Below are 16,466 nucleotides of genomic sequence, written 5' to 3' on the forward strand. Positions count from 1 at the left end.
CCTATTTCTCAATGGTGAAAAAATCACTTTAAAAATTAAATAATTCTCGTATCCAGATCCAGATGCAGATCTTCACCAAAATCGAAGCATTTCTCCCTTGTCACACACCCAAACTGTCCACCAAATTTCATCCAAATCCCTGCAAAACTTTTTGAGATATCGTGCCATATATTATTTGAGCTCTATCTCTCAATGTTGAAGAATCACTGAAAAAATGATCAGATCCGGGTCCAGATTATCACCAAAATTGAATCAGTTTTTCCTTGTCACACACCCAACGTGTCCACTGAATTTCATCCGGATCCGTGCACAACTTTTTGATTATATCCTACAAACAAACAAACAAACAAACAAACAGACAGAGGGGGTGAAAACATAACCTGCTTCACCTCTGTTAGTGGAGGTAAAAATGGGGAACAAATGAGTGGAGGTGAGCAGCAGTTCTGAATTTTGGGAGTTTCATCACAAGGTTATTGATGGTGGACCGCGTGTTTTGAGGTTGTGTGCGAATTGTGGGATATTTGAAAGGGATTGTCTTCTGTGAACACTCACCTCAAAGCTGTGTAGCCTGGGTTCAAATCCTGACCCAGCTATAAACTCATACTGGTTTTTCACAGGCAGGGTGTTTCATCAATGTGTGTGCCGTCCGTCAGAAGGATGATCGCACTCTCTGCTGACTTTAGTTGGTGGATTCGAAGGATCCCACGGTGTCCTTTGCGAAGAGTTGGTGAGCTTTTTCCGGCTCCCTGAACAAATAACAAATCCCTGCCACAATTACTGTTGGGAGGGCAATGGGCAAACCACCCAATATAACCTTTACCAAGAAACAGCTTTAGCAGTGCCGATGCTCTGCAACAGAGTACAGTGCATCAGAATCAGTCTTTTTCAAATCATCTGTCTGGTGGGAGGATTGGGCTTGGTGAAGGTTCATCTAAAATATTTGTGGATAAGATTAATTAACTTTGGCTACAAGTTGGATACTCAAACTTGACAAGGACTGTTAAAATTTGGTTTTTCCAAAATGTTTTCTGGTGTTTTTTTATTTTTTTTTTAAAATCATAAACAACACTTAAGACATTTCCAATATGCTAATTATTCTTTATGCATTTGATACATTTTGTCTTCTTCTTTGTTTGATTCCTGTGTGTGCATGCTTGTACATGCATGTCTGTGAACGTGAATCTACATGTGAGTCATAATCGAGTGTTTTTTCAAGAGATGCCATTTCTTGCAAGTATCCATTTATTCCCAACAGCCATGGAAAGAAAGGAATAACGAAATTATTTCAATCAATTGCAGCAGATTAATAAAATCAAGGTTCTCAACAGGTATGGAAAGAAAGGAATAACTAAATCATTTCAATCAATTGTAGCAGATTAATAAAATCAAGTGAAATAGCAAAAGCACATCTCCATACAGTGAAGAAGGCCTTGCTCATTATTTTGCATTTGATTCAGCAGGTGTAACGCCAAAGCACCATTCGTTTTTGACTCGATCGGAAACCATAGTCATTCTTGATCACAGAGTTTCTTGCAGCGCTAGTTGTCAGTCGTGCTCCAGTCACTATGCCAACATGGACACCATCTCCAATGACATCACCGATTCGTGATGATGTCACGTGCCGCCAACAGTTATCATTACTGAGGTAAAAAGAGGCAGAGTTTCCCCATTCTCCAGCTCCAATCGGGCTATTCCCCCACCAGTGTCTGCAAAGGAATGAAACAAAAGTTACATTTTATGTTTAATTATTGCACATACAAAGTAATCTGGTATTTTCACTGCTGAAGGTTTACATGGTCATGATTGAAAAGGTAAAAAGTGTCCTTGAGGATTGTAAAAATAAAAGGTAGTTTATTACCCCACCTGCAGAGCACAATGTGGGGGGAAAACAATTGCTTCAGTCTTTCTGTCTATGATTGAGGAATTAATTATATATGTTCAACATTGAAGAACATGAATTGGCATGTGTGCTCTTCCAAAAACCTGCAGTTCAGCAGTACTTTGGCTCTGAATTTGGCAAAATTTTATGCTATCTCCATTGACGTATCAAGGAAAAATGACGCTCAGGGCGAGATCGCAAATTTCCACCTTTCTACTAAGCGTGTAGTTGTAGGTGTGACTGTGTGTGTTCAGCTCTTCCTTGCCTTCAGTGAGACAAACTCGTCTATCACAGTTTCAAAGTCAATTGACTTGGCTTTTGATTTCTCAATGGAGAGGATGGCTATTTTACTGGGCCGAGAGTGGCTCATTGTGGATCTGAGGTAGGTTTCAATCCGTTTCAGTTTGGAGGAGCGACTCTTACATGCTGCAACACTCACACACACATTGTGAGAAATGTCCTCAGTTTGATGAGAAGGTTTGGGAAAAATTCCTTCAATCCCCAATTCACAAAATATTTAAGGATTTCATGTGCCTTCCATTCTGCTGTTTCCTTCCCAGTGGTTTACTCATAAATTTTGATGTGTCGACGAAGGTGATGAATCTCACTCTTTCGCTCGCTGGTGAGGATGCCATCGAACATCTGTGAGATGTTGTTTTTTTATAGCAATGTTGCTGTCATTGGGTGGGTCCATCAGGTAACTGAGTGACACGAGAAACCCAGAGTGATTGTTCATGTCACTAATCCGATGGGTTTATTGGGTTGTTTCTTCGTGAAGCGGATCGAAGATTTCATACCACTCCTGTTTGATCTCATCTTGTAATGAGAGACTTGTGTCCATGGTGTCTTCTCCTGGCATTCTCTTCTTCCTCCTTATCTGTCGCTTTATGGAGATTCCCATTTGTTCGAAAAAATTGGCGGCCTTGATTTTTGCCCCCTTTTTGATGATATCCCACTCATTTTGGAGAAATAAAACAATGGCCCCCAACTTGGCAGCTTTGGTGTCGTGGTGAAGATGAAAGAAGATGTTCTACTGTGAAGATCTCCCAACTATGTAGCTCCCCGTTAGATCTATATCTCGACTCTAGAATGTCCAAAAGCATAAAAGATCAAAGTCATTTTTGAAGATATTGTCCAGACCATGGACTGCCAGCTATGATAAATGGATGAGGTGTGTGTGTGTGTGTGTGTGTGTGTGTGTGTGTGTGTGTGTGTGTGTGTGTGTGTGCGTGCATGATGCATATTTTTGTCTATTAATTACGTGCATCTATTCATTAATTACGCACTATTGGAATGCACCTTTTGACCCTTTAGACTGCTGAGACCCCTTCGAATTTTGAAGACCCTTAAAAACCCCCAAAAGTCCCAAAAAGCCCCAAGGACCCAAAAGTCCCAAAAAGTTTACAAGGATCCAAAAGTCCCAAAATGTTACCGAGGACCCAAACGTCCCAAAAAGTTCTTGAGGACACAAAAAGTTCTGGAGGACTCAAAAGACCCAAAAGTTCCAAAAAGTTCCCAAGGATCCAAAAGTCCCAAAAAGTTACCGAGGACCCAAAAGTCGCAAAAGTTACTGAGGACCCAAAAATCCCCCAAAGTTCCTGAGGACCCAAAAGTCCAAAAAAGTTACAGAGTAACTACAAGTCCCTGAGGACCCAGAAGACCCCCGAGGCTGTGAAGACGAATGAAAATTTGGTCCATCGGACTAACGGGCCCTCGAGTTCCCCAAAAGAGATTCTGCAGCCACTTTTACAATTACAGTCTCCTCAGATGTGCAAAGGTGCTTATTTAGCCAGATATGCCTCCGCAGTTTTACCTGGATCACTGACTTCTTTTGCTCATGAGTTGAGAAAGATAGGCAAAGAGACATCAATAACATGAGGTGTGTGTGTGTGTGTGTGTGTGTGTGTGTGTGTGTGTGTGTGTGTGTGTGTGTGTGTGTGTGTGTGTGTGTGTGTGTGTGTGTGTGTGTTGTCGTTTTTCTCAGAGTTTGCCAAACAGATCTTCATCAAACTTTCAGAGGTTCATCAGTGAGTGCTGGGGAGTGTTTTAAGGGGTGGGGGGGGGGTGGAGTGTCATTAAATCGATATAAACTGTGAACATCTATTGCACTTCATATATTATAAAGAGCATCATGTTGATGTACAGACATCGTAGATGATAAAATTGACATGATCAGATGGGTTGACAGATTCCACTATGTGTTACTGGTATGGTGTGTGATATTACAAGACGAAGATTTTGTTTCACAAATTGCTTTTTACCTCTGAGGCACAGATCCTCCTGCCTCTTTCATGATATCGGCAACAAAGATGTTGCACTTGTTTGTATTTACTCCAGGCCCATGAGATGAAGAGTAGGACCACTTGGTGTCACCAATATACTTGTCGGCTGTACTTGCGATTTTTGAACCCGACTGAAACACAAACAAAGGGTTGGTTACCTTAAGATTAATATTCATTGTGGAACCTCGTAAGCCAAGACTGACATCCTTCATTCATGTGAACTTATGACCCACAAAATAAAAACCTTGCAAACATTTTTTTTAAATCATTGTATTACTCTTATGTGATCACAGATCAAAACTGTCCATGCTCTCAGCTATTTCTAAAAAGGAAATGAGATATTTGTGGCCAAATGGACTTGTGTTAAGAGAATAAGGGGCAACACAAACAAAATTGACTGAATTACCTTTTTCTGATGTTTCATTGAGTAACAACTTGTACAAAACGTGTACCAGTGAGATACCGAGATGATGAGATCAATAAAATTGTTTTGCCATTTTCCCACTTACTCCCCAATCCCTCTTTCTTCTTTTTGTTTTTTATGTTGCATCATTGGTTGAGCAGGGCACAGCTGTGCCGCTGATGCAATGCCTCATTACATTAGGGCAGGGATATGTAACTTGATGTGATCACAGGGCTGGCAGGATAGCCTCGAGGTACGCATACTCATCTCTGAGCTGTCTCGCCTCGGTTTGAATTTTGGCACAGCTATAAACTTTCTGCCAAGGTGTATCACATGTAGGGCAGTGCATCATGTGTATGTCATCCCTCGGATGGACGTTAAACTCGGCGTCCCATCAGCCAGCATGAGTTGGTGAACCTTGAAGATCCCATGATGTCCTTCACGAAGAGTAGGCGAGCTTTTGGTGGCACCTTGGCCAAATTACATATTCCTCCTTTAATCTTCAGGGGGCACTATCAGCGGCACTGGCGAGCCCTTGTAATAGTTCATGCTAACCTACAGCCATGTGCCACATATGAACGATGATTTGATTGGGTAATCGGTTTGACATTTACATGTAATGTTTAGCTTTACTCATGAGATACAATTTGTGTTTAAGGAATGACTTTGAGGTGATTTTTTTTTTCTTCCAGTTTTACTTATGCAGGTGTATCACAGCATTTACAGGTCTAAGAAACAATGGTGGATGGGAAGAGGTTGGAAAGGTAAGGGGGTGGAGGGAGGGGACAAAGATTGGGAAGAAAGGAAAAATGGGAAGCAAATATAGGAAATGTCACACATCTTTATATTTGCATTTCTTGGAATACAGATATTGAGGTTCAGATAAGGAAACAGAGTCAACAGACTCAACGTGGGGCAATGAAGTATGAGGACAAAAATAGGACTATGCATCCTGAAGCTCACCTGGATCAGTAGCAACAGTCACTCAAACCCCCTGCAGACCCCCTTCGACCCTGATCTTTTCTTTTTTTTATTAAAGCCGTGACGAAACTTTGGAACATCACAGGTGATGAAGATTGTGGTCAACTTTCATCGAAATTGTGTATGTAGTTTTGGAGAAGAGAGCAAATACCTATTTTGGGGGGTTCAACCTGCCCAACCTTCACACCCACCCACTTCGAACCCCTTAATGGGCTCAGATTTTGATGTGGTCGATATATTTTGGTACAATATGGGTGATGAAGGTTGTGGCCAAGTTTTATTGAAACTGTGTGCAGTTTCAGAGAAGAGAGCACATACCTTTTGGGGGGGGGTTGTTGAACCCACCCCCACCCCCGTAGACACTCATCATGAGCGCAGATTTTAATTTGATTGATAAACCTTCGTCAGGCATCACATATGAAGCTTGTAGTCAAGTTTTGTCAAAATTGTATGTTTGGTTCAAGCGACAATGACTAAAGTGTTTACTGACTGACTGACTGACTGACTCACTCACTTACCTATGGACACTGCTCATTTGCATAAGCTCACGTGACAAAAGACCAAGTAAGCTAAAAATGTATGGATGCACCACAGTATGCGGAGATGGGTTGCAGATAATACAAGAAAAAGAGCAATCATACATTGCAGACTCTCGCTAGGACTTATTTTGTGTGGCATTTGTGTACTACTGTGTTACGTAATTAATAAGAGACATAATTAGAACTGCCACTTTATAACTGCTGGCAGTGATGATCGGGTACCAAGAAAGTCCAGCTTTGATGTAACCCCACTTTGATCGGACACATGACCCAGACCCATGACGTATTTTAAAATTATTATTCAATTGAATTTAGAATCGGATTAAAATGAATTAAATTCAAATCAATTGGAAGACCAAATAGGTCCAGTCCTGCATTGGAGTCATCAGAAGGAACCTGAACAAGCAAAAAGCAAAGATGAAGTCATCAGGAGGACTCTGGATAGGATTCCCATTTCAGACGCTACTCCTCTACCCTCAAACCCATCCAGACACAGCCAAGTGAACCTTATTAAAAAAAAAAAATATATATATATATATATATATCGATCAAAAACAACCCAGATCAAAAAATTAAATATTTCTGCTTGCCAGACCATGCATCCGATCAATTTGAAATTTAAAGCATGTATTCCTCATCAGTACTAGATCATAATTGTGAAGTTTCACATTGATTGATTAAGCAGTTCCAGAGAAAACATGATTTAATATTTTCTTCAATCCAAAATGGCTGTCAAACCATGTGACCTATCAATTATTCCTTCACAAACTTGTACATCTAAGGCTTGGGGAACATTTGTGTGACGTTTCCCCTCAATCTGTCCAGCCGTTCTGGAAAATATTTTCGATAGGTTGAAAGATAAATCCAATAATGGCTGCCAAACCATGTGACCTATAATGTCATATGTGTAAACATGTTGTTCCTCGCGGATAGGCAGTCATCCATATAACGTTTTACCTCGATCTGTTCAACCACTTCAGAGAAGAAGATTTTTGAAGGGTTTTTATTTCTTAACAATATGGCTGCCGAATCACGTGACTGATGACATCATCAAATTATTTCCTGTGGACCGTTTTATCCCTGGATGACCTTCAAAATTTTTCATACTGATCAGATGTAGCGTGCTACATGTGCAATGATAATGTCATAACTAAGACACCTCTGACATCATAAAAAAATCGCACTTCTTCCCCATGAGGAGTACTGCCATGTGTCAAGTTTCAATTTTTTTTGTGGTGTGGTTTCAGAGATACAGAGGTCCAATTTTTTTCCATTTTTCCAACATGGTTGCCACTCCATGTGACCGATGACATAATTATGATGAAAACATTCCACATGAGCAGTCACACCTATAGTGAAAATTTCGTCTCAATCTGACAAGTGCTTACGGAGAAAAACACAAAAGTTCTGCACAGACAAACAAACGGACCCAACTGCAATACTCGCTCCTTTGGCGAGGGTAATAAATAGGACAATGATTCAGTGGATGTATTCAAGCTCAGAGGAGGAAATGGGAGAGAACACGAGCCAACATTGAGGAGCGGACATAAAATCCTGGAAGGAAAAGCATGAGACTAAAGGTTCAGCAAAATGGTTTTACATGTGAGTCAAGAAGAAAATTAGTAAATGGAGGTACTTGATAAGTTTTGACTTGGGGAGGGCACCAAGGTAATCTTTCTAATAGAATATGTGGGCAACTGTAGGGGCAGGAGTTGCACAGAGAGTTGGAGAGCAGGAGGAATAAGACCAGAATAGATCCAGTGAAAGACTACAAGTCCATTATTCAATCAGTGGTGAGGAAGAAGCTGAGTTGATACTTGGCACTGCTGTGAGATGCCACCGATATGAACATTCCATGCCTCAAGTTGCCCAAGAATCGAAGCAGCAGCACCAGTCTTCATTGAGGAGCGATATTCGATGGTAATATGGTTGGTTGAAAGTCTTCCATCCATCCATCCATCCATTGGGACCATACTCTGTGCAGAGCGTTGGTGCTGCCTCAGCAGTCTCCTTGGCTATTGGGAACAATCCTGGTCAGGTCGCCACTCTGATACAGGATACCAGCAAGCTGGCACTCATTTTGCCGACCTCAGAAGGATGACAGGCAGAGCCAACCCCACCCTATTAATTCAACAGCCAAGTGGGATTTTAACTCAGGATCCTCTTTTCCCAAGCCCACCACACTAACCATTAAGCCAACACCAGGCATAGTTCAAGGTCTTGTACAGCATAATAGGGTGAGAACAGCTGACATTGAACCTGTGGAGAATTCTAAAGCAGTGATCTGCTTTGAAAGGCCAACTATTAAAACTATATTCCCAGGAAGGGTTATCTGTGATGGTGAGGCCAAAGAACTCCAAAGACAGAGGATGAACACAGAAATGTGTTGCAGTATTGACCAGCCAGTCCTTCTGGAGGGACAGAGTGAGAATATTTCCCCTGAATATATTTGAACCTGGTGTTGGCAGAGTGGTTAGGGTGGTGGCTTGGGATCTTAGCATCCTGAGTTCAAGCCACGCTGGCTGCTGAATTAACACCAGGCGGTTGACTCAGCCTGTCATCCTTCTGAGGTCGGCGAAATGAGTACCAGTGTAGCAGCCAAAAGGCTGCACACGAAGGGAAGGGGTATTGACGGATTTGTTAACTCTGGAATTGGTGTGGTGCAGGTATGAAGGGCCGAATGACCTCCTCCTGTGCATAATTTCCTAAAATCCTAAAAAAAATCCTAAATATGAGACTTTCATGTCATAAAAGGCATTTTCCAAATGACCAGTTTGTTATCTCAAGATTGGAAGAGATGGATGCTGCTATACCCTGTCTCGTGCAGGAATGAGAAACTATCCTGCACAGAGTAGTCATCTGCAAAGCAACAGGTTTGATTTTTCTGTTATGAAAAGAGGTCATTGGTGGAAACAAAAATCAGGATTAGTCTTAGAATGTCACCTTGAGGGATGCCAGTTTATGGTAGTAGACTGTTGGAGTGAACAGCATTGAAAGCAACTGATTGCTTGCAAGTGTGGACACATTCTAATATTGGGTATCTGTGAAGAAGTCTACTCCCAAAGTTGATGGGATCCACGAGTTCGTAATTTGAGATTTTTTTCCAGCAAGCAGGTTCTTCATTCTATTTTTTAGGGAGACTAGTGTAGAGAGTCTTTTTTTTTTTTACTAGATAAAGTGAGGGAGCGAAACCCATTGAAGGTTTATTTCACTTTCACCAAGACCACAGGACACTCCTTATTCAATTGTACATCTTACATCTTACAATACACACATACATCTTACAACCCGTAGTATGGATATAGTGAAGGATATTTTGGAAACTGACTCTCATGTTCGTCTTCCCCTTTTTTATATGGTTCTTGTGGACACACAGTTTCTGTGGATTTGAATATAATTAGTAATAGTGAAATTATCGATCTGATGAAAATGGAAGCTAAATATAGGGAACCAGAAACTCAACCTTGGAGCACATGAGGTCTTCAATTGTGGATTCTGTCTAATTTTGTTAACAAAATGTGCACCAAGTTTAAGTAATTGAAAACAGTTTTAATGTATGGTTTAACAGAGTTGTGGAAGTCCTGGATAATAGGATTACGTTTTTTAGTCATCGGGGCTTGCTTTCACTGGGTAGGTCTAAACCAATGTTGAACAAGCCGAGTGCTCATAAAGACATTCGAGATCTCCATGATAACTATATAATTGCTCCAGTGGATAAGGCTGATAATAATTTTTTTGTGGTTTGCAAAAAGTTTTATGTCGAGGTTTTATTACCAGAGTTAGGCATTGACACATTTACTTTCACTCGTATAGGAAATAGCACATACTGCATGTTCCTTGTCATAAGTCATTCCAAGATATTATCTGAGCATCAGGAAGTTTTAGTGATTAATTTCAGTATTAAATTTAAAGAGGTAAATCTTTGTAATCCTCGACTTTTCAGGATCCCGAAGCTTTATAAGAACCCATACAAGTATAGGTTGAAAGCGGGTGCCAGGCAGTGTTCCACCAAACAATTATCAGTTATTGTTAATTCAGGCTTACTAGTTGTTAGGGAAGAGTTCAGGAAATATTGTTTATCAATTGAGAAGAATTCTGGTATTAACACTTTTTGGAGCATTCATTATTCTTTAGAGTTCTTAGATATAATTAGATGCCTCAATATTAAGTCAGTTTAAGTTTTAGATTTTTCAACTTTATATACAAGTTTGGATTTAGTACAAGTGAGGGATTCACTCTTCAAAGTAATTGACAAGGTTTTTAATTAACTCTTTTAATAACTTCTTATGTGTCAGGTTTGATAGAGAATTGTTATCGTAGAAGAAATACGCAAGTTTTCATTGTTTTGATAAGCAGAAGTTTCAGGATGTTGTTAATTTTATTTTATGTTACACTTTTGTATCTTTTTTTGTGGGATAATGTTTCAACAGGTTAAGGGTATTCCCACGGGTTGGACTTGCATACCCCAACTAGCGGACATTTTTCTATTTTCTGTGCATTTTCATTTTTGCAGAAACTGATGAAGAAGAAAAAAATTAGGATTTACGAAAAAAAAACTTATCTCATACATGTCGTTACATAGCTGATATTTGCATGGTTAACTGTAAATTTTTTTGAGAGGCAGCTTCACAAGATTTATCAAGATAACCTGATTGCAAACATGAGAGGTAATGATAGTGCAGTTGCTGCCTATCAGGACGTGTTGGTTGGAGTTGAACAGAATGGCTTTCGTACAAGTGTATATCATAAAGTTGATGATTTCAGTTTCCCTTTTGCCTTGTACACCTTTTCAGGTAGCAATGTACCAATTAAAATGGGTTACAATGTCTTTTCATCTCAGATACTTAGATTTGCAAGAATTTGTTCAGTGAAGGATGATTTTGTGGAATGTGCTGAGAAGGTTTTTTTTTTCCATCATGTTTAACAGAGGTTATTTGGCTGATTGTTTGATCAGGTCTTGTGAGAATGTCTTTAGACTCTATCGTCACCTTTTATTGAAGCTTGGTTGGTTTTCATGCAAACAAGTTTCTATTGCATTGCATTTGATATAATAATAATGAATTAATTATTTTAGCGAGGTAAACTCTTTAATACCGGTATTATAAATTAAGCATATATATACCGCATCTAATTATTTATGTATATATATATATATATATATATATTTAATGAAATAATGGAGTTATTGAGATAAAAATATAATAAATAAATATTATTTATAAAATACATTATACAGTGCCTTCAGAAAGTATTCACACCCCTCGACTGTTATCACATTTTGTTTTGTAAGGATTAAATTTAAATTTTTTTGTCACCGATCTACACAAAATACCCCAAAATGACAAAGTGAAAACATATTTTGAGAATTTTTTTTACAAATTAATGAAAAATTAAAAGCTGAAATGTCTTGCGTCAAGAACTATTCAACCCCTGACTCACTTCTTTGTATAAGTGCTTTTGGCAGTGATTATAGCTTTGAGTCTTCTTGAGCACATCTGGATTTGGGGATTTTCTCCCTTTCTTCCTTGAAAATTTTCTCAAGCTCTCTCAAGTTGGATGGGGAGTGTCGGTGAACAGCAATCTTCAAGTCTTTCCACAGATTCTCAATGGAATTCAAGTCTGGGCTTTGGCTAGGCTACTGAAGGACTTTCACCTTCTTGTTCTGAAGCCAATCCAGTGTTGCTTTGGCTGTATGCTTGGGGTCATTGTCCTGTTGGAACGTAAATCTTCACCACAGACTGAGGTCTTTTGCATTTTGAAGCAGGTTCTCCTCAAGGATTTGCCTGTATTTGGCTCCATTCCTTGTTCCCTCTATCATTACAAGTCTCCCAGTCCCTACCACTGAAAAGCATCCCCATAGCATGATGCTGCCACCACCATACTTCATGGTAGAGATGGTGTTAGATGGGTGATGAGCTGTGCTCGGTTTCCACCAGATGTGGCGCTTTGCATTCAGGTCAAAAAGTTCAATTTTTGTCTCATTAAACCACAGAACCATTTGCCTTATACTTTGAGTCTTTCATGTGCCTTTTTGCAAACTCCAGCCATGCTGTCATGTTCCCTTTTCTCAGGAGTTGCTCCTATCTGGCCACTCTCCAATGAAGCCTTGATTTGTGAAGTGCTGCAGAGACTATTGTCCTTATGGCAGGTTCTCCCATCTCAGCCAAGGAACTCTATAGTTCTGTCAGAGTGGTCATTGGGTTCTTGGTCACTTCTCTGACCAACGTCCTTCTTACCCAGTTGCTCAGTTTGGTCAGCTCTAGGAAGTAGTTCCATACTCTTTCCATTTCTTAATGATGTTGCTCACTGTACTACTAGGAACTTTTAATACTCCAGAAATTGTTTTATACCATTCCCCAGATCTATGCATCTTCACAATTTTATCTCAGAGTTCTATGGACAGTTCCTTGGACATATTGGTGGAGTTTCTGCTGTGACATGCACTGTCAACTGTGGGACCTTATATAGAAAGGTGTGTTTCTTTCTAAATTATGTCCATTCAATTGAATTGGCCACAGGTGGACTCCAATCAAGTTGTAGAGACATCTCAAGGATTATTAAAGGAAATTTGATGTACCTGAACTCAATTTGGAGTGTCAAAGCAAAATGTTTGTGCAGTTACTGATGCAAGACATTTCAGCTTTTAATTTCTAATTAATTTGTAAAAGATTCTAAAAACATGTTTTCACTTTGTCATGATGGGGTATTTTGTGGAGATTGGTGACAAAAAAAAATTCAATTTTATCCATTTTAAATTCAGGCTGTAACACAACAAAATGTGACAAATGTCGAGGTTCAAAATAGTTCATCATACTTCCGAAGGCACTGTAAAAAGCATTAAAATAATTTGTTGATGGTTGCCTGGATATGCAGTGCAACATGTTAAAGTCTGTTATTAATGACAGTTTGAATATTTGAATAACAGTTTGAGTCTATGGTTCGATGAAGGTGCGGTGTCATGGACATGTCTACAAGGTCAAGTGTTTATCACATAATATATTATCATTTAAAGCAATGTATGATTAAAGTTATTAATTTGTAGTATTACTTTAAATAAAAGTTATAATTAAAGAAGTTTGAATAAGGATATTGCATTGTGGTGTTGACTGACAATCTGGACACAACTTTGAGGTTGTGGGTCCATTGATGTTGAGTAATCTACTGATGTGGACCTGTGACCAGGGTTGTGGACTGAAAGGATCGAAACCTTGATGAAAAACGGTGCCCAGCTGATGATCTGGGGGCAGTTGGGAAACCAGTCAATTGCTTATAAGTTGAGGTTATAACTTCGAATAAAAGAGCTTGAGTGAGTAATTACCAGTGTAATATATATATATATATATATATATATATATATATATATATATATATATATATATATATATATATATATATATATATGTGTTTTATTTATTTATTATGTCTGGCTTCCTTCTTGGGACTGGGGTGAAGTAATTGGTCTATATTTTGATTTCACTTAACCCAAGGACAGTGGCTGAGTTTTTCTGAAGTAATGTCCAGTGTTGTCTCATGTAATTGTTTGCCTACATCCCCAAAGTTTTCTGGTCATGAATAGAAAATAAGAATTTTGTGTTTGGCCAAAGAATAAGATGATGTTGATGTGGATTTTTCTCCTTGAACCTCGTAGTGATCGTTGTAGAATTCATGCGTTGTTGTGGAATCTTATTTAACTTGCAGGGCTTAACGTCGAGCCGACTCGGTTTTAAATGTATCCCTCGTACACTTCACACAATTAACTTGAGAACCCCCATTTGTTGCAATATTATTTGGTTCTATTTTATTCCTCTTACTTTTTAAAGACACCGATTAATTCATTTCCCACAACGTGAAAGTACATTACATCAGAGAGTTTTATTATTACTTGGTACTTGGTCAGTCCCAAGGAGTACAATGCACTGAGATGCTATTCATCCACAATGATTGCACTGAAACAAGATTACAATTTCTGGTATTTATATGCTTTTCATGGGAGAGTGGTGGGGGATGTTAAGCCTTAAACAAAGAACTCCAAAATGCAATATGTGTCTTATAGGTGAAAAAGCAAATGACATAATTCATGGCAAGAGTTGGCTGTTATCAGCCCAGGTCACACCGCTCTACAACAATACATTATTTATCAACATTTCGGGAAAAAGTCTCTTGGCCAAAAGGGAAGGGGGGCACTTACAGCCAATTTGACTTCTAGCATAAAACTTACATTTATAAAACACCAGCACAATTACAATTTAGAATACATTAATATAATTATTTCCTCCACAATGTTATGGAAGGTATGAGAAGACCAATATTCCAGTGGAACAATATCAAATATTGGCACTTTTTAGAAAATGTTGCTTTATCCATTTTAAAGAGTTAAATATCTAAAAAGACTTGTTTCTGTGTGAGAATTATACATGTCAAGCTTTTATCACTTTTACAAAAACAAATCATTGTGCAAACATTATAGGTTACACTTGTTTATCAGTTCTGACTCACCAAGGCCTTCGCAACAACACTGAAGCTCATCACCAGCAGACAAATCACGACGATTCCTGGAGAAAACACACACACGCACACGATTCACAGTTCATTTCATATTGTTTCATTTGATATTGTTTCTACTTCGACATAATTGTATACTGTAGATAATTTGAATGACATTAATTTAGTTCAACCACATTGTTTTGGGAATTAAGAAGGGAATGTATTTAAGTGAATTGTTGCACCTTGAGTGTCGACATTGACAAATAGTTAACATCAGGTGCTCATTCGGGTGCTTAATAAATATCAATAATATTTATTTTATTGTCATTATTATAAATACAAACCATTGGTTCAGAGGGGAACAATAAACAGGTCAACACAAAACAAACACTGGGAGTTTCCATATTAAACCCACATATTGCATACCAAACACCCAATGAGGGCAAATCGAAGGAAGATGATGTAAGTTGCTAATTATTGATAAACATTCGAGCAGATCTTGCTCTGTGGAAGTAAATCAATGCCTTTTCACCTTTAAGCACAGATAAATGCCGATAAGGTAAATGACAACCAAACAAACAAGATATATAAAACAACCAGAATATATGGGGCGCATTTTGGTTTTCCCAGTAATGACCACAGATGTGGAGATACGGACGTTCGAGCGTATAAATATATTCTGCCTTAATAGTTCAACGTGATTTGAACTTACTGTGCACTCTGAAGGTTGCTTGCTCCATCCTGATCCAATTCCTTATGGGTTGGTTGAAGTCGACGTTCAGGGAAGCTTGCACTTTAAATACTGGTAGTTTGATTGCAGAAAATAGGATTCTTGAGCAGCAACTCAAACCCAACCTGTGCTCATATGCTCTGACCTGTGTTGCTCTTTTCTGCTTTATCTTATAGTCCAAGTGCTTCTAGTTCTCGAAGCACCTCCTGCCCACTTTACTGTTGTGAAACGATGTGTTTGCATAACAGGAAAAACCCCGGCAATAATTATCTTGCAGTCTCTCATGTGAATTGTCATGTTTGTCTCTCATGTGAATCTCTCAAGGCTTGTGGAAGAGCTCAATCACAAAACAGATCCAGAATGCAACATATCAAAAAGACAGCTGGAAAAGTGGTGTGGGGAGGTGGGGGATGCCAACAGCAGGGCAGAGGTCCAACTTTACATCGCTCCAAGGGCTTGCAATAGGTGTGTCCATAATTGAGCAAGCCTGATAACATCACATTGCTAATCTTGAGGTAAACTCTCCAATCAGTCTCATTACTAAAAACCCTGAGGGTGCCTTGTCAACTTCATTTCTCAACTTAATGTTTGCCTCCAAATGTCATGTACCCAACTCATCCTGTTCTGTCTCAATGTTGGCTCCTCATACCCAATGCCTCTCATATGTGTTTTTTGTAGAGTAGAGAATATATATATATATATACACACACACACACACACACACATATCAAGAAGAGAAAGCCCTGTTGTAGTCTAAGTTTTGATTTAAATCGTAAATAATACATTATTTTATTTTTTTAAAATGCAAGTACTTTGTATAAATACACCATACATCTGCATTAATTAACCACAAATCAGGTTCAGATTTGAATCAGAGGCTGAGCAATATTTCAGCACATGCCTTGGCGAGGGGAGAGGTAAATGTGGTTAAAATCGTGATGAAAAGCATCAATTTGAGCATCCTAAGAGACATGAGGTGCAGTTTTGTGAGTATACGGGAAATAGAAAATGGATGGAAGGAATAAAATGGGAAGAGGGAGTAGAAGAAGGGAAGAGTAAACAGGGATGAGAAAATGAAAAAAAAGGAAAAAGAACATCTTCAATTCACCTTGGCCAGTGGGATTTGAGGAAGGTTGAGAGCAGAGTTAAAAAAACCAATTAAATTATG

The 16,466-nt window shown here is 38.9% G+C and overlaps 1 protein-coding gene and 1 long non-coding RNA gene across 2 annotated transcripts in view; one reads left to right on the forward strand and one right to left on the reverse strand.

Moving 5' to 3' along the window:
- LOC147021785 (uncharacterized) overlaps nucleotides 1-16,466 on the forward strand; it is an 86,579-nt gene that overhangs the window by 56,438 nt on the left and 13,675 nt on the right. Inside the window, exon 4 of the long non-coding RNA XR_015060927.1 lies at nucleotides 5,257-5,328. This is a non-coding gene — a long non-coding RNA (uncharacterized LOC147021785). The remainder of the gene's footprint in view (nucleotides 1-5,256; nucleotides 5,329-16,466) is intronic.
- Nucleotides 1,225-15,567, reverse strand: LOC147021786 (uncharacterized). Its single transcript, XM_085892156.1, has 4 exons — nucleotides 15,281-15,567; nucleotides 14,581-14,636; nucleotides 4,141-4,292; nucleotides 1,225-1,706 (listed from the first exon to the last, which is right to left on the reverse strand). Exons 1-4 carry the CDS (start codon nucleotides 15,306-15,308, stop codon nucleotides 1,454-1,456), a joined length of 489 nt encoding a protein of 162 aa, XP_085748282.1. The 5' UTR covers nucleotides 15,309-15,567; the 3' UTR covers nucleotides 1,225-1,453.

The sequence above is a fragment of the Eptatretus burgeri genome, chromosome 8 (assembly GCF_056783735.1).
Source record: "Eptatretus burgeri isolate ZD-2024b chromosome 8, Ebu_testis_v1, whole genome shotgun sequence".
In the NCBI taxonomy this organism is placed as follows: Eukaryota; Metazoa; Chordata; class Myxini; order Myxiniformes; family Myxinidae; genus Eptatretus; species Eptatretus burgeri.

Bases quoted from the DNA above. Each gene is read 5' to 3' on its own strand.
- LOC147021786 (XM_085892156.1), bottom strand. From the start codon at position 15,308: ATGGAGCAAGCAACCTTCAGAGTGCACA. The intron at 4,293-14,580 runs GTGAGTCAGAAC...TTTGTGTTTCAG, and splicing joins GTGTTGTTGCGAAGGCCTTG to TCGGGTTCAAAAATCGCAAG. The intron at 1,707-4,140 runs GTAAAAAGCAAT...ATTCCTTTGCAG, and splicing joins GGAGGATCTGTGCCTCAGAG to ACACTGGTGGGGGAATAGCC.